Here is a 22,701-nt window from a genome sequence, read left to right on the forward strand (position 1 = left end):
ATATTTTGAAATCCAGACAGGTTTTTTTTAAAATAAATAAATGCAGATAGGTTTTTTAAAATAAATAAATAAATTTATTTTAAAGTAAATATATAAAAATTCTAAAATGAGATAATATTGTGGCTTGAAAAAAGCACCCAAGGTGGCACTCCTACCCCCACTCCATGCTGCTGGAGGGGGTGGGGTGGGGTTAAGATTTAGCAGATGTCTCCGTCTGCTGGCCTCTGCTGCTGCTGCTGCTGGGACTCCATTAGCAGTAACTGGTGTTGGGCTCCAAAATGGGGTGTTGCAGTGAAAGAGCAGGACTGGGCATGGATCTGCAGCCCATAGGACAGTCCATTCCCTGCAGAGAGACACTGCTACCCCAAGCTGCAGATAGCCCAGAATGGGGAGTTGTGCTGCTCCTTTCACTCCAGTCAGGAGCAGCAAGCAGGGCTGCAGGTGCAAAGGAAGACCTGCTGCTCCACAGCTCCCTAGCCCCTCTTAAGGTCACACCCACACCATATATTTAAAACACATGGCTTCCCCCAAAGAATCCTGGGAACTGTAGTTTGTTATGGGCGCTAGGAGTTGTATGGTGTGAGTACGGCCTGCACTGTGAATACTCCAGACTTGATTAATTTCTTTTTTCTACTACATTTTGTTCTGAACTACTGTGTATTAAAAATAAGACAGTGTTATGCTTCTTTGTGGCGAACGGGTAAAGGTAATTAGGCACAATCCACCAGGAAGGTCTCCCCTGAAAGTCCCACTTATTCATCAAACTTATTTCTAAACAGTCCCATAAAGTAGCAGAATTCTTAAAAGAGGAACCAGAAGAAGAAATATATTGGGCTAATAATTTGGTTTCCCAGTGTTTGGCTAGGAATGGGAACTGAAATATGTCTTAAATATTGGGTGGCATTTTGATTTGTTATCTGCCACAAGTTTCTTCTGAAAATATGGCGAGATATAAGGGCTTTTTAAACAAAGAAACAACGGCGGCGAACCATCGCTGAAAAACTATTAATTCAGAATTAAACTTCATGGAGTTATTTTCGACCCTGCTTCCCTACTTGCTTATGCCTCCTTCTTGTTTCTGACTCATTTTTGGAAATACGTCAGGTGGTTTGGCATAATCTCTGCATAACACATTCTTTTTCATAGGCTCCAAATAAGGGAGGTATTTTCATACCCAAGTACGCCTAAGCAGCTAAAATCTAATTATATATTGCGACTGTTAAATGGGGAGGGGGGGTTTCAAGAGAGGCAGAGCTTAAGAAAAGAAAAGAAATGGCATTTTATCTTCAGCTGAATAGCTGGCACTTACCATAATTTTTTGCAACCCTTACAGAATCAGAGTACCATTTATTCAGGAGTGGACAAAATGTATTCAATGGCTGTTCTTGAGATATAAGTTACAGAATCAGGTCCTTAACATAAGAAATTTAATTTCCAGTTGAAGTACATTAGTCAGCATGTGGGTGTAGCTAATTTCTGTTATTATAGAAAACAATGTTGAAAAGCAAATCTTGCTCATAACATCTACCCTACCCTGTATAAAATCATACTCTGGGCATGATCCAGTCCACTGCATCCACCTGCATGAGATCTCATGCTAAAAACAGTGGACAGGGTGGGGAAACCTCCAGTTGCAAGATTAATTCGGGTCTTCAAAGCACTTTGCACATGATGTCATCATGGCATCATGTGATTGATAGGTGGGCAACCTTGCTCACCTGTCAAATTTGGTCCGCGAGGCTGATCCTGGTAAGGATCTGGCCTGTGGAGCCAAAAAGGTCCTCCATCAACTCTGGATACATATGATGAGCAGCCATACAATCTGGCTTATCTTGATCTAGATATAAATGCTTGGAACCCAGTAACTGTCTCACTGATGAAATCTGTTTGTTGCACATTTAGTCAAAACAGCCTAACAATTTTTTTCTATAAAAAAATCATTAGTTTTCAAATATACCCCCAATAATAGCCAACTTATAACTATAACAATTAATTCCCAAATTATGCAATTACATGTATCAAAATGTCAATCAACTTCCAATTAATACATTTTAGTTAAAGTGGCTCCCCGCATGGTGGTTTGGGTGCATTTCCATTTTGCTCGTTAATATCAATATTACTCCAACGTCCCTTCCTCACTTGTAAATATCTTTTTATCTTATATTCCAGAGAGGGGTGCCGAATCATAAATATATAAAAGAAGCTTAGAATAAACAAAACGTAGGTTTCCCTCTACCCAACCAACTCTCATACCAAAGAAAAATTTATCTCAATTCAAACCTTTGATCCATGTAGCTCAGGCATATGCAAACTCCGGCCCTCCAGATGTTTGGGACTACAATTGCCATCAGCCCTGACCACTGGTCCTGTTAGCTAGGGATGGTGGGAAGTGTAGTCCCAAACATCTGGAGGGCTGGAGTTTGTCTATGCCTCATGTAGCTGGTATATTCGGCAGTATGTTGTTGCAACCCTTTTCCATCATACGCCAGTACTTTAAAGCCAATTGAAGATCCAATTAAATGGAGAATCTCTGCTTCTTAATGGCGGCGTAGGAGGGGTTTCGCCAGGTGAAGTGCTTTTGCACCCAGCGCCTCCCTGCCTCTGACATTCCATGCTAGAGCGAGAGCCAGGTACCAAGATGAACTGCGAGTGAAGCCTATTCCCCCCCCCCCGTCCCTGGGGGGAATTTGCAAGGATGATTTACCCTCAGTCATCCTTGTTTTTCATTTGCCAACGAACCCCCGCTGTTGTGGGGGCTGCCTCCATTAAGGCAGGCAGGCCCAGAAGCCAGCTAGCCCAACAATTTTACTATCATTGTAGTGGAGTCAGTTAGTATATAATACTATATAGTGTACTGCACTACAATATATCATATTATATCACAGCATATCAACCGAGGTAGTCAATGTGGTGCTCTCCATACAGTATGTTATTAAGACTCATCAGCTCTCATCAACCCCAGCCAGCTTGGCCAAAAATCAAGGTTGATGGGAGTTGCAGTTCAACAGTATTTGCAGGGTCCCATGCTGGCAGTCCTTGGTGTACATGATTGCTCATATTTAGGCACATTGGCACATTTTTGAAGGAACCATCAAGATCCATAGAATTATATACTGATTTCTGCTTTTCTATTCTAGAATATTGGCAAAAGCAGAGGTTTCCCTTTGCAACACAGCCTGGGACTTTTTAAAATTATTTATTTGACTTTACTTTTATATTTCATTCTATAAGAGCTTCAGTTTCCTTTTGCAATATAACATCACTCCACTTTTACAGAGCAAGGAGATGACCTATATAAATCATGCTGTATTTTACTTTAAATTTCACTTTTGACCCATGAAAGGATACTTTGCGGGGAGTGACCTGGAAAAGTAAACCATTCCCCCCCCCCCAAGCACTCCGCATTCTGAAGATAAGGCAATGGTGCAAGGCTAACCATACATAGATAATAACAGTTATTTTGAAAGGATACGACATTATTTTGTCTCAAAAGTAGAGCATCTGCGCAACATGAGCCTCCAAAACAAGCAAAATACTGCTTGTGCACTGAAGCTACAGACTGCTCAGCAAGTAGGGGGAGAACAGATAGCAAGTTTTCCCATCGGAAAAGGGGTCCTGATACATTCAACAAATATGTAGCAGCTTGCTATGGAGACATACAAAACTTGATTTTACAAACCAATAGATCAGGCATCCCCAAACTTCGGCCCTCCAGATGTTTTGGACTACAATTCCCATCTTCCCTGACCACTGGTCCTGTTAGCTAGGGATCATGGGAGTTGTAGGCCAAAACATCTGGAGGGCCGCAGTTTGGGGGTGCCTGCAATAGATCAATGAATGTACACAGCAAGTAAAGCTCGGGGGGGGGGGAATGTTACGTACTGTGAAAAGATAAAAGTTGTGGCTAGAAATATGAAACAAAACAAAACAATACCGGTATTAGTTCTGGGATGGAGCAGATTCAGTACAGATTTCGGTCTGCACTGAAATCCAGACCTGCTGTGAGGTTAGAAGGATCATCCCAAACGAGAGGGTGCTTTAATTCCCTTCTCACCCATGAAACAGCCCACCTGACAATGCTATTTGCAGAACAAAACAACTTTTCAATGAACAGAAATGTTTGTGAGAAGTGGTGGTAAACGTTCATAGGCTCAAGTAGGCTTTCAGCCTTTTAGAAGGCCATACTAGGAATAGGCGCCTCAAGAAAACCTTTAGCTACAAGATTTTGGATGGAGCCTGTGAACAAAATCAGACAGGAGCTGTATTTTGAAGCAATCCCAATCTATATTCACAATAGCATACTGTATTATTATTCACCTGCCATCTCTTTCTGCTGCTCCACCTTCTGTTACTGTTTTGACGAAAATGCCCAGTTTCTCAAGGCCTGCATCTGCTCCAACTCCCATTCCAATAATGCTGATGCCAAGTCCATCTTCATCTGAGAATCAGATAAATCAAAGCAGGTCCATACATTTGTTAAGCATTTTCCACACTTGGATCAGTACATTTTGAATCCTGTTATCTCTCCCCACCTAAGTAAAACCTTCCATGAAATTTTTATGACTTTATAACTGCATGTGCTAAGAGTAAAACACACATTGTCATTCTGGAGGTCATCCTCCCTAAAAGCTATAACATTTCAATGGAATTACAGTATTTATTTCCTACCATGGAAGTCAAGTACCCCCCATCGTTTTTTGCAATGGAAGGAGAAAGAAGCCTATCTTGCGCCTTCTGCCATAGCTGCCAGTCAAGAGATCCTGTATTCAAAGGAATTACTCTAACCCACAGAGCCTAGGGCTTGCCAATCAAAAGGTTGGTGGTTCGAATCCCCACAACGGGGTGAGCTCCTGTTGTTCGATCCCAGCTCCTGCCCACCATAGCTGCCAAGTTTTCCCTTTTCTCGCGAGGAAGCCTATTCAGCATAAGGGAAAATCCCTTTAAAAAAGGGATAACTTGGCAGCTATGCTGCCCACCTACCGGTAGCAGTTCGAAAACACATCAAGTGCAAGTAGATAAATAGGTACCGCTCCGGCGGGAAGGTAAATGGCATTTTCATGCACTGCTCTGGTTTGCCAGAAGCGGCTTAGTCATGCTGGCCACATGACCTGTCTGTGGACAAACGACGGCTCCCTTTGCCTATAGAGCGTGATGAGCACCACAACCCCAGAGTCGTCCGCGAATGGACCTAATGGTCAGTATATATTAGGAAAAGGAAAAGGTACCCCTGACCATTACTTTTAACTTTTCCTAATATAGTTGTTCAGGATACAACTAAAAAGCAGCTTTCCATAACAGAAATGGGGGATGGGGGGATGGACCAGTGCATTTAACATTAAGATCTGGATACCAAAAACCCTACTTACACTTATCTCAAAGGGAAACTTGGCAAATCTATTTTGAAACTGAGGGCTTGTCCAGGCTTCCCTCAGGCACAGTTCTGGGTTTTAAAGCTCTGTGTCCAAGTGTTTTTTGTTTTTTGTCCTGTTGCTATTCCAGGGAAAACCTGTTTTTTTACCACTGAATTGGAGCTAATGGCAATCCAGAAAAGCACCGGGATAAAAACAAAAAACAAAAACTGCTCAGATATGGAGCTTTAAAGCCCAGACTTGTGCCTGGAAATGTAGCACAAAAGGAAGTTTGAATGAGCCCTAAAAGGGGTTTCTGAAAACAGTTTTGTGACTGCGAATAGGAGGGGGGTCAACCCCTCAGATTACTTGAGGTTGACAAGGTTTGAAGCCAATGTCCTACTGCAGACACCAGGTGCCATTGATGTGATGCAAATTTTAATGTTCAGGAATTATTTATACAAATTGTACACTGCTGATTATTTATGAAATCTCCAGGTATTAAGCTATGGCAGGTTTTTCATGACCCCTTTCTGGAAAAGTCATGCAATTCTACATATCTACTATGGCACTTTATACATTTTTTAAAATGCTCTGCAGCATAGCATTTGTAGAATGCATACCTTTTTCGAGCTCTGCTGGGAAAAGCTCCAGCTTCTCCACACGTTTTTCTAGTTCGTATTCTGCTGATGCAGCCACCGGGTCTACTTCATCATTTCTCCTGTCATAATCTTCATTAGAATATGTGTGGAAAACCTGGAGAGAGAGAGATAACGGTAATAAGTCAACCAAACCACCCAAAAGCTCACTTCTAAAACCTACTAGTACTCTAGAGGTGAGCTATTGCTTTCATACCCTGCTTCCGAGCTTCCTGGAGTATCTGGCTGGCTAGATAGAACATTGATTTAATTGAGAAGGGGGGTTCATACGTTCTTAAAGGATGGAGAACCTGTGACCTTCCCAATGTTGTGTGACTTCAGTTCCCATCAGCCCAAGCTACCACTATGGCCAGTGCTTAGGGATAATGGGAGCTGTGGTCCAACATCTAGAGGGTCAGATGTTAGCCACCCCTCTCTCAAAGAAAATAACTGTTGTGCACATATAATTGTGGACATCAGTAATAATGAGGTTGCTTTTCTTTGGAGCCAGATGCAAAATGGTGGGTCAGGAGGGTGGCCATATTCTTAGAATTAAGGAACAGGGTCACTGTGCCTCTGAACACATTCTCATCTCAAGAATTTGTTTCCAGTTCCAGAACTGAGGTCACAATCCTGTAACACAAAAATCCACAAAATCCTACAGCTTTTTTGTTTAGTTTTGGCAGGGTGGAAGGGAAGCCTTTCTGTTGCCCATACAATTTAATAATTATTTCATAATTTTAGAATCTGAAACTTCATTGATCTACTGCAGGCATCCCTAAACTGCGGCCCTCCATATGTTTTGGCCTACAACTCCCATGATCCCTAGCTAACAGGACCAGCGGTTGGGGAAGATGGTAATTGTAGACCAAAACATCTGGAGGGCCGAAGTTTGGGGATGCCTGATCTACTTTAACATACTGAGAGATCTACCAGTACACCTCAATCTACCTTTTGTCCGCAGCACCTCTTCAGGTTTCAGGATCTTAGTTCTGCATTAAGCAGATTTTCTTTCTAACCCACATAGCAATAAATCCAATACGTGTTCCAGAAAGAGCACCACTCTGTTCTTTTTAATAATGTAAAACAAAGTGCAGTTCAAACCTTTTTTTTAAGAAAGCACTATCTTTACTTTTCAATTTAAAAAAAGTGCATGACACAATATGATGGTTGGATCTGAACTATCACTAGTTTCATCTTTTAACAAATAACAAACTGTGATTTACTCATATTAAATAAAAGCTGTGGATAAATGAATAGTTTTATATACTACAGTAAATTGAAACCACATAAATTAAAACTTCTTCTACATAAGGCATTTTGAGTAAGATGTTAAATATTGGTTAAATGTTATCAGACACTCAGTTCTATAAAACTCACAGCATAGCTGCCAAGTTTTCCCTTTTCTCGCGAGGAAGCCTATTCAGCATAAGGGAAAATCCCTTAAAAAAAAGGGATAACTCACAGTGACATTCAAAAGCCAAAGCACAACAACAAAAATTGGGGTAGCCAAAACTTAGAGTCTCTGGAACAACTAGTTGGCCATCACCATTTCTCCCCCTAAAGCCACTGGGGTGACTCCATATACAATAATGTAGCAAAAGGGGAGGCCTATTGACTCACTCAGCTGAGATGAAAAACACAATGGGCATTGCTACCTCTGCTACCTCTTTAGCACGATAGATGGGCTTGGCACCAGCCAGATACCACATTCTTCCTTAAAAGACTTCCAAAGTCATGAAGGGATTAGATCTAGACTATGTTGGTTAAACCTTTTCTTTCACTGAAATCCATGTAATGCGTAGTGAAGAATCAGTTTCCATTAAAATCAAAGGGTTGCACCCAAATGAATTATACTCAGAGCTGACCCACTGAAATTAATGGACCTAAGTACCGGTAAGTCATCTCCATTAATTTCAATGGGCAATGGGACACGGGTGGTGCTGTGGTCTAAACCACTGAGCCTTGGGCTTGCCGATCAAACGGTCGGCGGTTCGAATCCCCGTGACGGGGTAAGCTCCCGTTGCTCGGTCCCAGTTCCTGCCAACCTAGCAGTTTGAAAGCATGCCCAAAAAAGTGCAAGTAGATTAATACCCCACACTCTGCCAGAAAGGTAAACGGTGCTTCCGTGTGCTGCTCTGGTGTCAGTGTTCCATTGCGGCAGAAGCGGCTAGGTCATGCTGGGCACATGACCCGGAAAAACTGTCTGCAGAGCGGACAAACTGCCTCGGCCTGTAAAGCGAGATGAGTGCCGCAACCCCAGAGTCGTTCACAACTGGACTTAACTGTCAGGGGTCCCTTTACCTTTACCTTTAAGTCATCTCCATTCATTTCAATGGGTCTGCTCTGAGATGATTAGCACTGGATACAACTCAATGGGTCTACTCTGACTCCGACTAACATTGGATAAAACCCATAGTGATTTAAGTACAACTAAGTATAGATCCACCCCAATGTAACAAATAATAAAGTCTGAGATTCAAGCACTAATAAGCATAACTTAAAAGGGGGGTGGGGAGAGACCAACACTATGCGAAGAGTGCAAATCACAAATTCCTGAACCTGTATAGACTGGCATTTAAAATCTTCCATGGAATAGCAAACTCTGTATCATGTTGCCCTGCCAGCCATGTCCTAAATTGGCATCCCATGTATTCACATTTCTGTCTGGCAGGAAAGGCCTAGCTGCATCTTCTCCAGCTTCCCCCCAGCTATGTGGGTCCTCCTCAATGGTCAATTGCCCCTTTAGCTATTAATCATGGTCAGCACAAGACATGGCAGCATATGGTTGGATAGATGAATACTCTGTGCATGCTCACTGTTTCTCCACCCCACCCCCTCTTAAATAAACTTCTCAATTGGATTCCTGGGCAGTACTGGCCTCTGGGTCAAGCTCAAGGGCTGTTAAATGTTTTTGCATTACTCAAGACATTGTGGGCTACACCTCTGGGTTAAAGGGCATGGGAGACCAGGAGGGGTGATGGGCTGAGGCTACGAAGCAGAAGACTTGAGCTAAGCTGGAAGTCCTTTTATTCCCAAGTAGACCACTGTAAGACAGCAGGAATCCCAAAGTGACCTAGAGGACAAATATGTGGATGGTGGCAAAGAGAAAGAAACACAGCCGTAAACCCATTGCTGGTAGGCTACTCCACTGGATTGGTGTTAGAATGTGGTGTTGCCATCCAACATACTCCACTTGCCACTTCCCTTTCAAAATCACCAGTTCTGTCAAAAAAAATAATGGGTTAATTGATTTTTTTAAAGAAGAAATTACAGCTTCTTCAAACGTGAGTATTTGCAATGGTATCTATAATGAGGATCACGTTATTTTTATTTTGGTAAAACATTAAGCTGGCTTTTCACATGCTTTGTGCAAAACTAAGCCCCCACCCCCACGCCAAAAAATCCAGGCTGCTGGACATGGTGGAGAGCAGAATCCTATTTCCCCTTCATACATTTCTCTCCTAACACCTTAAAGAAATGATTTCCTTACTAACCTGCAAAAACCCGAAATGGAATGGAAAAATTGACAACAAAACTGAACTATCATAATATACTGTGTGGGTTAAAATGCTTTATTTAAGGAACAAAGCTCTTCTCATTGCATCAAATATGAGCTTCAGGTTGGCAAAGCAAACAACCACTTTTGGATTTGAGCCTGGAATCCACATGCCTTCCATGAGGTGCTAAAGCTATCCTGTATTTCTTGGCAGACTCCACCATCCCCTTCATACTGACAAGACTGTCAAGGAAACCTTACAATATTGCTGGGAGAATAAAGAAAGCAGCTGTCACTCAGGAGGCAACCCAAGTTAATAAAATAGGGTGCTGCTGTTAAGTAGCTAGCAATGGCCTCAAAACAGAAAGTGTATTTTCTTTTAGCAAACTACTTGTATATTAAGATCATTGCTAATTTTACTCTAACAGGACGGCTGTTAATTGGTATTTGTTGGGCTGCTTCTTCCGGCAATGATTTCACACCAGAAGATTTCACACCAGAAGTTAGCATTGTCCAGTCCATATTTCTCTGAGGGGAAATTAAAGAACGTTCTAAGTAAAGAAGATGCTTTTATTTGCTCATGTAAAACAGCAAGAAAAAACTGTAATATTCTTTTACTGAATGGTTCGGGTATTTCAAATACCCAATTGACTGAAATACCTATACAACTGATACAAAAATACTACACTATACTACATATAAATGAAAACTGTACTATTGAGAGTTGGACTATTGAGAGTTGAACTTACGGTAGTTCACACTGAAATAAATGAGACTTAAATTAAGCCATGACTAACTTATCCCATTGATTTCAATAGTACCTAAGATCAGCTAGGTCTTTAGCCTGGATCCAACCCAATGATTACCTTAAAAAAAAAAAAACTCTCCCAATTTTTTAAGACTTCAGATTTTTAGTCTTTGTAGCTACACAACTGGTGTCCAGATTGCATTCCAGCATTTAAAAATGCCTAAATCCTGGCAATATTTCACACATAACAGATATATATGAAAATTATGCTGTATAAACAAAGACTACAATTATGAATTAATAATTAATTTTACAATTGGCATTGCACACAAACGAGTTATTTAAAATAAATACTGAAATTAAGCAGCTTCAGTTTGCAAAGCTTATGAATGACAGACAGAAAAGCCCCCTGAACTCAGTTTAAGGTCTTATTAAGCAATGCTAGGAATTACAGTACAAGGCAGTTGTTGTATCCCAGATAACACCTTATATATGGTGTGTGCCATGTTTCAATACATTAAAAAAAGGGAGATTTCAGGATTGTTCCATGCTGCTTTTTACACACTTCCTGGTTCCTTAAGTTTATATATTTGACTGGGGGAAAGGACTTGTTCTAGAAATATCGTGATTCATTCAGAGCTCAAAACAATAATTAAAAAAAATATGAAATAAGTAACTATGGACAGAGATAACCAGCAATAATGCCACAAGGAAAAATTAACACGATGTGCATGTGCAATTGAAGCCTCTCCATCACTGCCTGCAGCAAGCCTTGCTGTTGTCAAGGTAACAGATGAGTATGCTGTTCCATTTTATGGTTATCTCCAACCTAAAAGAGCATCAAAGTCATCAGGATAAGGAAAGGGAATCTTGTATTAAAGGAGAACTGTTCTAATTAAATTGACTAGGGGATCAGCCCTCAAAGTACTACCCTCACAGGAGCTGCATTTATTTGAAATAAGTAAATGGTGATTGCACAGAAGCAATGTTTTTGCTGGGTTGCCTCCCATGGATACTTTCACACAACACATTTTGAAGCCTTAAGTCACTAGAACAGCATATATGTATAGACATATACATACACAAGCAGAAAATGTGCATGCTTCTTCAGCAGGCTACGGTAGCACCTAACCTGGGATATGTAGTATATATTATCCACACCTATTTTTAACCCCATTTTGCCCTAGTGATACCACAGGAGAAAAAATGTATATAATTTCCCAGATGCATAATCGGTTCTCAAAAATCCAACAAATCTCTTAATAATCCAACAAAACAGATCATATATGCCATATTCGCCTTACAAAAGGGATTCACTTAATGGCAGTAGATCAAAAAACTCTGGGGTAGTTGTCCACCAATCTTTTCCCACGTAAAGTTAAAACCATTTAAACTGGAAGGCAGGAATGCACCTTGGTCTCCATTCATCATCTGGAATTCCAGTAGTCAAATACAGTGGTACCTCGGGTTAAGAACTTAATTCATTCTGGAGGTCCATTCTTAACCTGAAACTGTTCTTAAGCTGAGATACCACTTTAGCTAATGGGGCCTCCTGATGCCGCCGCCACGCGATTTCTGTTCTCATCCTGAAGCAAAGTTCTTAACCCGAGGTACTATTTCTGGGTTAGCAGAGTCTGTAACCTGAAGCGTCTGTAACCCGAAGCGTCTGTAACCCGAGGTACCACTTGTAAAAACTCCAAATGAGTAAGACAGACCCGCATCAAAAGCTGATCCAACTGTTGCTTTTGCTCATGCTGAATTGATACTCTTCCAATGAAACACTTTTTCCTCAATGCTGTCTGTGTCCATTTCAATGTAAAAACAAAACAAAAAACATCAACTATACAGAATATGCAAACAGGTTATTGAGTATGCTGATTATCTTCAACTAGTGGGTCAGGATTCACTTCAGAGATACTGCCACCGTTTTGTTTTTGTTACCACTGAAGCGAGGGAAACAAAAGCGAGGAAAATCAGGAAAACTAGAAACAAAGAGAGACAGAGATGCAAGTGAGAACACAGACACACAGAGACAAAAACTGAACATAGACCTCATGCTGCAGGTTAAAGGCTGGGTGTCAAGTTGAAGACTAAAATGAAAATATTAAAGACTACTGATTTAGAGTGCAAAAAACAACAACAATGAGAAGCATATGGAGATCTGAATTGAAGCTAGGGTTGCCAGACTCAATAGAGGATAGGACTTCTGTGCCTTTAATTGTCCTGCTCTCTTTTGAGTCTGGAAACCTTAAAGAGAAACCAGCAGAGCCTTTGTTTAATTTCCAAGCAAAGGGTCTGCTGGTTTCTCTTTAAGGTTTCCAGACTCAAAAGATAGCAGGGCAATTAAAGGCACAGAAGTCCTGTCCTCTATTGAGTCTGGCAACCCTAATTGAAGCAGACTTTTAATAAAAATTGCAGGTGGTGTCAGTTTAGATTGCTGCATTGTTAGAAGCTTGGCATTCACAGACTCACGGTTTCAATTCTGGTTACCCTGAAGCATTATTTTTTCCCCAGTCTGAGTTTGCAGTAATAAAACTGGTTTGTCTGAATACTGCAAAGAACAGAAGAAACAAGTTATGGGAAATATGGATCATAAACATCTTACCACAAATCCTTTTCTCCTAAGTTATTCTGATTTTTAGAAATGACATTTACTTTGTGATCTGGACTCATGTGCTTTTTTAATCCAACACCTTGCTAGCCAGGGCTAATGGAAGTTGTAGTCCAAAACAACTCCCACTGTTTTGGACAAACCGGGGGGGGGGGAAGCATGGCTTTGGGTTTTTTTTTCAGATCATGTGAAAAATGAATATAAGATTTTAGCTGAAGTTCATTCATTTTCAGCTTTGTATTCTTGTTATATATATAAAAAACCTAGACATTCTGTTGTTGTGTCCATACCACTGAGCCTCTGGGGCTTGCTGATCAGAAGGTTGGCTGCTCAAATCCCTGTGATTGAGTGTAGCTCCCATTGCTCTGTCCCAGCTCCTAGCAGTTCGAAAGCATGCCAGTGCCAGTACAGAAATAGGTACCACTGTGGCAGGAAGGTAAACAGCATTTCCGTGCGCTCTGCGCTGTCCCATTATGCCAGAAGCTGGCCATAGTCATGCTGGCCACATGATCCAGAAAGCTGTCTGCGGACAAACGCCGGCTCCCTCGGCCTGAAAGCAAGATAAGCGCTGCAACCCCGTAGTCGTCCACAACTGGACTTAACCATCAGGGGTCCTGTACCTTTACCTTTTGTGCCCATAACCTAGGTTTAAGGTGCCATTTAGCTCCAAACTTTAATACCTCAGTTTCTAACACTGGTGTAGCCCCCCCCCCCAGTAATCCTCCAAAGCAAGCCCTGCTGAAATGAACAGGACCTTTGCAAAAAACGCAGATGTATTCTCCCTAGCTCTGAAGAAATCGTGTCTACTGGCAGTGCTGGTAATGGAACCGAAGTCTATCTTCAGCATATTGGTATCGCATCACTTGCACATAAACAAACAATTAGAAAGCAGCAAAGAGGGTTATTGAAAAAGCTTTTGTACTGTACTGAAAGCTGCCGAGTTGTTGTTTTTTTAAAGAAATATTTCAATAGAATATATGCTACATATCCCCAAGTGCTAGAGTCGTGCTTTCTTATTTTTATAGTGTAGATTTAACTCAACAGCACCTGCAGGTGCTGACTTGGGTTTCCACCCCCACTGACTTGGGTTTCCACCCCCACTTCCTCCCCCCCCCCCAATGACAGTTCCGTATTCTTGCTCTCTTTCCTGGGAGCACAATGAACTGCGTCCAGACAAGACGTAAAGCTACCTACAGTAAGCAAAGGAATGTTTATCCTTTAAAAGCTCATACCGAGTGTATTGCATTACATTTAATCACATCAGTGCCTCAAAAATCAGACAGCTTTCTACTCCTAGTAGTTTAGCCTCCTAATGCCTCCAAATATGGTAGTCAAGGCAAAAGAGGATGTGATACAAGCCAAAAGTAGGGGGTTTATCTGGGATATCTGCCTAACTGGTATGGCAGCACCAGCTGTAAATATAATTCAGGGGGGGAAATAATGATGATTAGGCAGCAAACAGAAGGCCACAGATGCACATGGGAACATCAGCTGTATAAGCAAAATATTTTTATCGGGCTCAGAACGCTGTTTTAAAAATCATGCTTCAAAGAGATTACGCGGCAGTGTGAGGAAAATAAGCACCCATAGTTGTAAATCACTGAATGGGTTTATATTTGTTGTTTCTTGTTGTTAAGCATATTGTACAATCCCATTATTTTCACGGGAAATATATGTATATTTGTCATGCTTCTGCCTACAACCAAAGTAAACAACAAAATGCCAAACAACTGTTGTGTTCATATGATAAGGTTAAATCAATGTCTAAGTTCGCCTCCAGGTTCTGAAGGGGTAACAACACAATGAAACTAAAAATTATGGTCACGTTCTAAGCAAACACGTTTAAATCCCATTGATTTCAACATGTTTTTAAAATCTCTGCCACTAAAACTCAGTTCTTGTTGTTTAGTCGTTTAGTCGTGTCTGACTCTTCATGACCCCATGGACCACAGCACTCAGTTCTACCTATCTGTATAAGCCAGTCCAGGATTTGCAGCCTAGAACTGTCGGAGAACCAGCCGACTCTTAGGTGCGAGGAAATCATGAGACGAGAGTCGAGAGTTTCAGATAGAGAGCATGAGCAGAGTGCTGAGCGAAGTGCGCTGACTGCCTCTCAGCCTCAGCTCCTTTATTAAGGATTCTGTCCTCGTAAAAAACATTAACCTTTTAACCTATACATGACTCATGCAAACAAGGAAGATGTGTAAACAGACAGGCTGGCGCCAGTGGTCACTTGATTGATTACCCCCAATAAACCTGTGCCTTACACAGCGAACTCCATTTGTACATTCCCACAGAGTGTTTCCTGTGTATTTTCCCACAGAGTGTTTCCTGTGTACATTCCCACATCACCTCTTTCTTTTTATTTTTAAGCAACAGGGTAAATTAACACGTGGGAAGCCAGATAGGGAGTCGCTGATACCTCGCAATGAAGGCTCCACGTGAAATTCCAGTGGAGAGGTGTGCAGCCTGAAACCAGGTCATACATTGACCAAAGAGGGAGGGTAAACATTGAATGCAGCAACATAACATAACCAAGCCACAGGCTAATCCTATAAGCGTCAAAAGTGTTTTCCTGATCCAGGCACCGTTAGGCAACCAAGACAGCAGCCATTCCCATGGATCAAAACCCACGGCAGGTTGCAAGGGCTGTGCAGCCACCAAGTTCTCCATTTCTTGTATAGTATGAGTAATGTTAGGACCATTATCTTGCACATACATGCAACAATGACTATGTATTAAGGCACATACGCCTCTTTCCGAGGCTAAAATAACATCCTGTAATTCTGTATTGATCAATTTCATGCCTTTAACTGTGTCATTGAACAAAGCCTCTGTCCAGTTAGCTAAGTGATGCAAATCTCTATAATTCATTGCTACTCCTAATAATGGCAAAATACTACGAGCTATCTGAGTATCAGTATATTGTGTAAAAGGGGGATTGACTTCGTGTTTATTGCGCAAGCGGGTGTGAGGAAGAGCATCTAACTTATACACCAGTTGTATCACTACCCCTAGAGTGCAAGTCCCTGAAAAAGCAGAGGGAATCTCTTTGTATGCTTTCTTACCACACAAAAGCCACATATTTGATTGTAACACGCATGTGGATCTCCAACTCTTCTTCATCCAATCAAACCATGAATGAAAATCACGGCATGTAGCCTGTTGGTAAAATGTCATGTATCTGGTAACATTATTAATTGTTACCTTGGGCCTGCCTCTTTGGGTAGTGACGTTAAGAAAACAAGAGCTACCATTAATATATAAGTCCAATTACAATAAGGATAATGACCTAAAAATCTGCTACTATCGTGATTAAAACGAAAACATCGTGGAGCTACTTCTAATAATGATAATATAACAGGGGGTGAACTAATACGATTATCTCTCATATTATTACTAATTCTAAAAGAATCATTAATAGGAATACCATGCAGTAATATCCCCTGAATGACTTGACTGTGAGGGAATATGTAAGCAAATCCAACAATCAGAACAGTTAAGCAATATCGCAAACTGAGAAATATCCTGTACATAGGTATTATTATTCCATATGGAATGATAAGAGTCATGTCTTTGATACTTCTGTAAAATGGCAGCACGCCTAGAGCGATAATGGCTTGCAGATCGAATAGATGGAAGTTGATCTTGACGGAGTGCAGCCATATTTAGAGCACGATGCCGCCAGGTGCCATGGTGTTTCAGACCGGGTGACAGGTGCTGTCCTCCAGAAAGAGTGTAGAAAGGTCTGCCTCCTCCCTCAGCGGCATCTGCGACTGAATGGGCTGAAGAAGAAGCTGTAGATGATTGCCAGGGTCGTACACAGCGTGCTGGCACCCACAGAGGGTCCCCATCGATGGCATATCCACGTCCCCAGGTAATCAGCAGTACAAGGCCACGCCATGCTGGATCCGGATGTTTCCTGAAAGACACAAGGGAGCGAGGCAGCTCCTCCTCTTTTCTAAAATGTAATTCTGCTGGAGGAAGCTGCTTATTATGTGGACATAAAAGATTAAAAAGCACTTGATGCACAATATTAGATATTTCAGCAATAGGAGCGTTCTTTCCACTTAGTTGTGGAAAAAGCAGAGATTGAAAAGATGAATGCTCAGCAATTGCTTGTCCTGTAGAATTAAAAGGAACACCATGAGTTAATTTCACATTCCACAATGTACAGAAATCAGAAAATCGCTTAGAAATGTACGCTGGGCCATTATCCGTTTTGATGCTGCTAGGCTTTCCCATGACCGAAAAACAGCGCAGAGTGTGCTGTATTACGTGCCTGGCTGTCTCCCCTTTTAAGGGCGTTGCCCAGATGAAGCCCAAAGACGTGTCCACCGTGAGGTGCAGTCTTGAAAGAAGAGGCTAACAACGGGGTGAGAGTGACATCCATTTGCCAAATTGAGAGAGGGGCAATCCCTCTGGGATTGGCAGCATCAAAAGGAAACATGGTAGGGGTTTTAGAACAAGAAAAACATTGCGAGATAATGTCTCGTGCCTGAGAAATTGATGTTTGAAAAGACTTGGCTAGAACCTTGGCAGATTGGTGAAAGGTGGCATGGCTCAGCAGAGGGTCAAAAAACAAAGAAAAGACCTGCTCTTGCTTCAAAGCAGCATCTGCTACAGCATTGCCATGTGCCAGAAATCCTGGCAGATTAGAATGAGAACGCAGGTGGGCCACGAAAAAGGAGTGGCTACGAGCCTGTAGCAGACGCTGCAAAGAGAGAAACAATTGCAACAAAATCATCATCCAGAGCAGGGAAATGTATGCCACTGACAAGAATGTTAAAAATCTGGAGACATACTGAATATCAACAGTCAGGTTAAACTTCACATTCTGAAATGGATCAAATGCCAAGATCACCACAGCCAATTCAGAACGCTGAGCGGATTCCTGCTCCGTTGTAAATCTTGTCTTCCAGGCCCCCTCCTCCCTCCACACAACCACCCCCCTCGTCTTTGTCCCATCTGTGAAGAGGGTGAGAGCAAAGGGGATAGGGGAGGGGGAGCACAGTGAACGGAGGGAATAGGAGACAGAGGAAAGAAAGATCAATGCCACAGCACATTGTCTTCCCTTGATAACAACGTCCATAACAACTGCTGGAGAAGTATAGACATTTTGCAGTGGTGCATGGGGCAGGTGTAGCCATTCAACAAGACAAACGCGAGACTCAGAAAATTCTGCAGGCCGGTAGAAAACAGCTGTGGGCAGCAATTTTGTGGCAAAAACAGCCAATGACAATAGTCCTGTGGAATCCAGGCGATCCACCATAGATTTTTGCAAATGGTGATTAATCGTTGCCAGGGCTGATTCCATATCCAGTATGATGTCTGCCGGTTGCTTATGTCCTTTCAGGGCATTGTACAAAGGTGATAGTACACACGTTGGCAAGTCTATGTATGATTTTGCCCAATTCGAATGTCCTAACAGCAGTTGTAGATCCACCAGCCAGAGTACAGCTGGAAAATGCAGCTGCAGTATCAGGGGGGGTGCTGCTTGTTGCATAACTTTGTGTTCCAGGTATGTGATAGGCAGGGTGCGTTGAATTTTTTCCGGGGCGATTTTAAGCCCTGCAGAGGTGAGATCCTCTGTCAGCTGGTGCACCCATGTTTCAGGAATGTCTTTAGCGGCAAGCAATTTTGCTGTGTGGGATTCAGAGCCGATTGATTGACAGGCTTTTAACATGTCGGCTATTGCCACATTAGGTGTAGCTACCAGCGGGCGCAAAGATTGTTTACAGTCTTCATTGGCATTATCAAAGGCTAATTGTCTGATGATTACTTCTGCTGCTGTATCTTGAACCTGGCGTCTGAGGGTATTGTACAGTCTATCTATGAAAGCGCCATAAGGTTCAGTGGGTCCTTGCTGCACGCTCCCCCATCGCCCCCCTTTTCCTAACTTCACAGGAGGAACAGACATCAAAGCCTCCTGGGCAGCTGAAATTGTGGCGTCCCAGTACTGAGGATCCAGAGCCAATTGCTGCGCAGTTGTTAAAAAATTCCCAGCTCCTGTGAGACCATCCAGGACGTCTGCAGGTGTTAACATAACAGGGGGAGGGAGGGGGGGTGCCCCTGCTGCCAAGGCTGCAACGGCATTGGCATGTGCTGCCTGTGCAGCATTATTCAAATTTGTTTGGATATCATGGACCCGGCGTTGACAAGCCCAGGTCCAACTTTGCATAAAAATTATCATTTGATTTGGTTTGAGCACTGTTCTAGCCAGTAATTTAATATCCTCTGGCAATAATTGCTGTTGAAAAATAGAGCCAAAGAGACCAAGAGTATACGGGGAATGCAATCCATTGTCTCTTACTGACTGATACAATTCTTTGATGTATCGGAGTTCAAATTGCTCGTGCCGTGGTGCCCCACCCCCATGTCCCGCAGGCACAATCACAGTAGACTCAAAAGCCAGCAAAGGAGCTGCTGCTTTAAGAGATTCCTGGAGCTTTGTAGTATTCCCCCCCTCCTGCTTCACAGTGGGCATGGTACTTTGAAATGCAGGCAAAACCTGAGAGACATAGGCTGGAGGGGGTGGGGTGGCAGACAAAGAGAGTTGCTGTTTTCCTGGCGGAGCTAAATTAGGTGGGTCCGGACCAGGGGGCATGGGGGGAGGCAATGCTGGATAAACAGAAGGCTTCAGTGGGGGGGGCGTGCATGCGGGCGGTGCAGAGGGGAGGCTTGAAGCAGCTGCCAGAAAGATATTCTTTGGCACGACTAGTGCCAAGCATGCTCTTATTTTCCCCCACGTATTTAAGACACGTATTCCAATGCTGGGATGAGCATGAAAATGTTCACCTAGTTTGTCCCAAAAATCTAATTCCCAAGTTCCATCCTCCGGAAACCATGGACAATGCTCATAAGCAGTATGAATAAAAGCAATGAGATCGTCTTCTGAGGCATGCTGATTGTTAGAAGTCAGCAGGTATTTTAAGTCTTGAAGAAAACGTTTCTGTGGCACGGAAAGCGAAGAGCCCATTGTAAATGCAGGAAGAGAAAGATAAGCAACAGCTGGGAGCTAACTCACCGGGGATCCTGAGATGAGGTAGACGTCTGAACCCTTGCCGGGCGGGTGAGTAGCTGATGCAGGACCACGACGTGCGTCCTTTCAACAATGGCGTAGAACTTTTTAGCCTCACACGGGGCACCACTTGTCGGAGAACCAGCCGACTCTTAGGTGCGAGGAAATCATGAGACGAGAGTCGAGAGTTTCAGATAGAGAGCATGAGCAGAGTGCTGAGCGAAGTGCGCTGACTGCCTCTCAGCCTCAGCTCCTTTATTAAGGATTCTGTCCTCGTAAAAAACATTAACCTTTTAACCTATACATGACTCATGCAAACAAGGAAGATGTGTAAACAGACAGGCTGGCGCCAGTGGTCACTTGATTGATTACCCCCAATAAACCTGTGCCTTACACAGCGAACTCCATTTGTACATTCCCACAGAGTGTTTCCTGTGTATTTTCCCACAGAGTGTTTCCTGTGTACATTCCCACATAGAACGATGGTCCATTCATTTCAGAACTTATCCTTTCATGTTAATAATAATAATAATTTAATTATTTATACCCCGTCCATCCATGTTTTCCATGTATTCAAAATAAATGATCTTAAAATTAAGAATAAAGGTCCAAATATATTGATATACTTCATAACTTTCAGTATATACATGTTTAGCAGAGAACTGGTCTCCACCCAAATAAAGGTAAATCATCTATTATAAACATTAAAAAATGAAATACCGTAAATGGCTTACACCTCTTGCTTATGCTGGGCATCCACCTGTTCTTTGTCAGGGCAGGGAGGGGTGTGCAGGCACAGATAAAAAGCCTTTTGTGAACAATGGATTAGGGAGAAAACAACGGGTCACATCCAGTGGGAAGGTTTGCCTTAGTGGAAAGGGCTTGCAAAATCCCATCATCCATTTTCTGTCCGTTTCCCCCAACCCACTTTAGCCCCCTCGCTCCTCCATGAAAAACTGCTACTGAGGGTTGGGAGACTCTCTGGAATAAAACTGGCATGGAGGGCTCAGGCAAGACCCTAAATTTCTATGAGTCTGTGCTTCTGGCTTAGCTTCAACAACCCAAACTGGTCATGAAAAGCATAGCTTGCACCGGGGGAAAGTCAGTTCCATTTGCAATGAGTTTCCATCTCCTGGTACTGTTGCAACACTGAAGCAACTAAAAGGGCACTGGAACCCCTTTTTTTTACTGCAAGTCAGAGGGACCATGCTTTTAAACCCCACGTCTCAAGCCTAGGACTCAGGCTACTGCCTGGAAGACTATGTTGCAGGGAAGGGGCATTGTTTGAGAACCAACCAATGTGAGTTTTCATACCTTCTCAAGCCCACACACAGCCTAGGACCTTTGTAAGGAGTTCAAACCTGGTCCTCCCAAGACCCGGATCAACAATGTCCTGCGCTGTCCTGCACTGTTGAGTTCTAAAACAGGGTTTCCCAAACTTGGGTCTCTATTTGTTGTTGGACTATACTTCCCATCACCCATGACCACTGGTCCTGCTAGCTAGGTGTGATGGGAGTTGCAGCCCAACAAAAGCCACAGACCCAAGTTTGGGAAACACTGTTTTAAAGTGTTAGAATGGCCTATACAACCACAGGGGAGGAAATTGCATTTCTAAATCTTCCCTTATGGAAAGGAAAAAACCCCAATATACAGTAAATAGAAAACTAAACACAGCAGAGAAAGAAGAACTGGCCAGGAGTTTTCATGCTTTCAATGAATTTTCAAAGAGATAACCACAGAGTTGAAGTAGTGGAGCCCTTTCTATTATTCCAGGAGACCAGACTTTAGCGGGACTGAGTTCTCAGGAGATTTGCATCAGATTGATCGGCAAGGCAGCTACAGAGAAACTGCAATACGCCACCATGTTCCAGTCCCGGAGACAACAAGGACACCAGTAATTATAGCTCTGCTCTTGGAAACTGTGTAGGTTGCTCTGAATAAATGCATCACACAAATCTGAGGGTCATTTCTCACATGACAGATTAAGAGCATCGCTGTGTGTACAAATGAACACACACTGTCAAAACTGAAGCAGTTACGTGCGTCTCTTTCGACAGGTATATATACAAATCGGTAATACACAACGCCTGCCCTGTGTCCTTGCTGCAGAAGTTTTGTGTACCTACTTCAAACATGACAGCACGCACCAAAAGTACTCCCTAAATTCTCTTCCTCCCTAATCTGTGAAGTGGCTCTGATACAATGAGGAAACTTGGTATGGGAAAATTAAACTCGGTGGGAAGCCAAGCCTACAGCAAATGGATAAACATTAACCTAGAACTTGGATCTGTTAAAAATTTATGGCCTGAAATAGGAAATAGGGCTTTGTGAACCGTAGGGCTTCAAAGGATCAGAGTATAATCCAGTCCTACAAGCTCCTTGCACGGAGGAATGGAAGTTCGTAAGCACATTGTTGGCAGGTAATGGAGGTTAGATACTGGCAGCAGCATGAGAAGTGGATAAGGGCTGTTTATATAAAAGAAGACCAGGCTTTCACAAATTAGCATTCAAATTTAATATGTTACTATTTCTCTGTGAAGAGATCTCAGTGGAATGCAGCCAACAACATCGGGATCAAAAGCTTTTGTTTTAAAAGAAATGCCATTTGTATGCTTTGGTTTATCACACAATGGAGGATGAACTGGAGATGGGGGATTACAATTAATATTTCCATTTATTTATTTATTTTCCATTTATTTAGTTTATTTTGCATCTCAAAATTTTCCATTTATTTAGTTTATTTTGCATCTCAACAAAAACACATGAAAGGAGATGTCTGCAGAACTCACCATGTTTACAATGGTAGGCTTCACAATTAAACCAACTAGGTGTTGAC

At 42.4% G+C, this 22,701-nt stretch overlaps 3 protein-coding genes across 20 annotated transcripts in view; all 3 read right to left on the reverse strand.

The window, feature by feature from the left end:
- The window catches only part of PPP1R9A (protein phosphatase 1 regulatory subunit 9A), a 137,703-nt gene that overhangs the window by 60,264 nt on the left and 54,738 nt on the right, over positions 1-22,701 (reverse strand). For all 18 annotated transcript variants that reach the window (XM_088653895.1, XM_088653894.1, XM_088653890.1 and 15 more), the window contains 2 exons: positions 5,972-6,104; positions 4,318-4,438 (listed from right to left, as the gene is read on the reverse strand). In XM_088653895.1, coding sequence (XP_088510021.1) covers positions 4,318-4,438; positions 5,972-6,104 — 254 coding nt within the window. The remainder of the gene's footprint in view (positions 1-4,317; positions 4,439-5,971; positions 6,105-22,701) is intronic.
- LOC148684251 (endogenous retrovirus group PABLB member 1 Env polyprotein-like) lies at positions 14,906-16,163 on the reverse strand. Its single transcript, XM_088653909.1, has one exon. The coding sequence runs from the start codon at positions 16,022-16,024 to the stop codon at positions 15,230-15,232; it is 795 nt and encodes a 264-aa protein (XP_088510035.1). The 5' UTR covers positions 16,025-16,163; the 3' UTR covers positions 14,906-15,229.
- LOC148684250 (uncharacterized) lies at positions 14,906-20,090 on the reverse strand. Its single transcript, XM_088653897.1, has one exon. It carries the CDS (start codon positions 19,821-19,823, stop codon positions 17,076-17,078), a length of 2,748 nt encoding a protein of 915 aa, XP_088510023.1. The 5' UTR covers positions 19,824-20,090; the 3' UTR covers positions 14,906-17,075.

This window comes from Zootoca vivipara, chromosome 11 (genome assembly GCF_965207765.1).
Source record: "Zootoca vivipara chromosome 11, rZooViv2.hap1.1, whole genome shotgun sequence".
Classification (NCBI taxonomy): domain Eukaryota; kingdom Metazoa; phylum Chordata; class Lepidosauria; order Squamata; family Lacertidae; genus Zootoca; species Zootoca vivipara.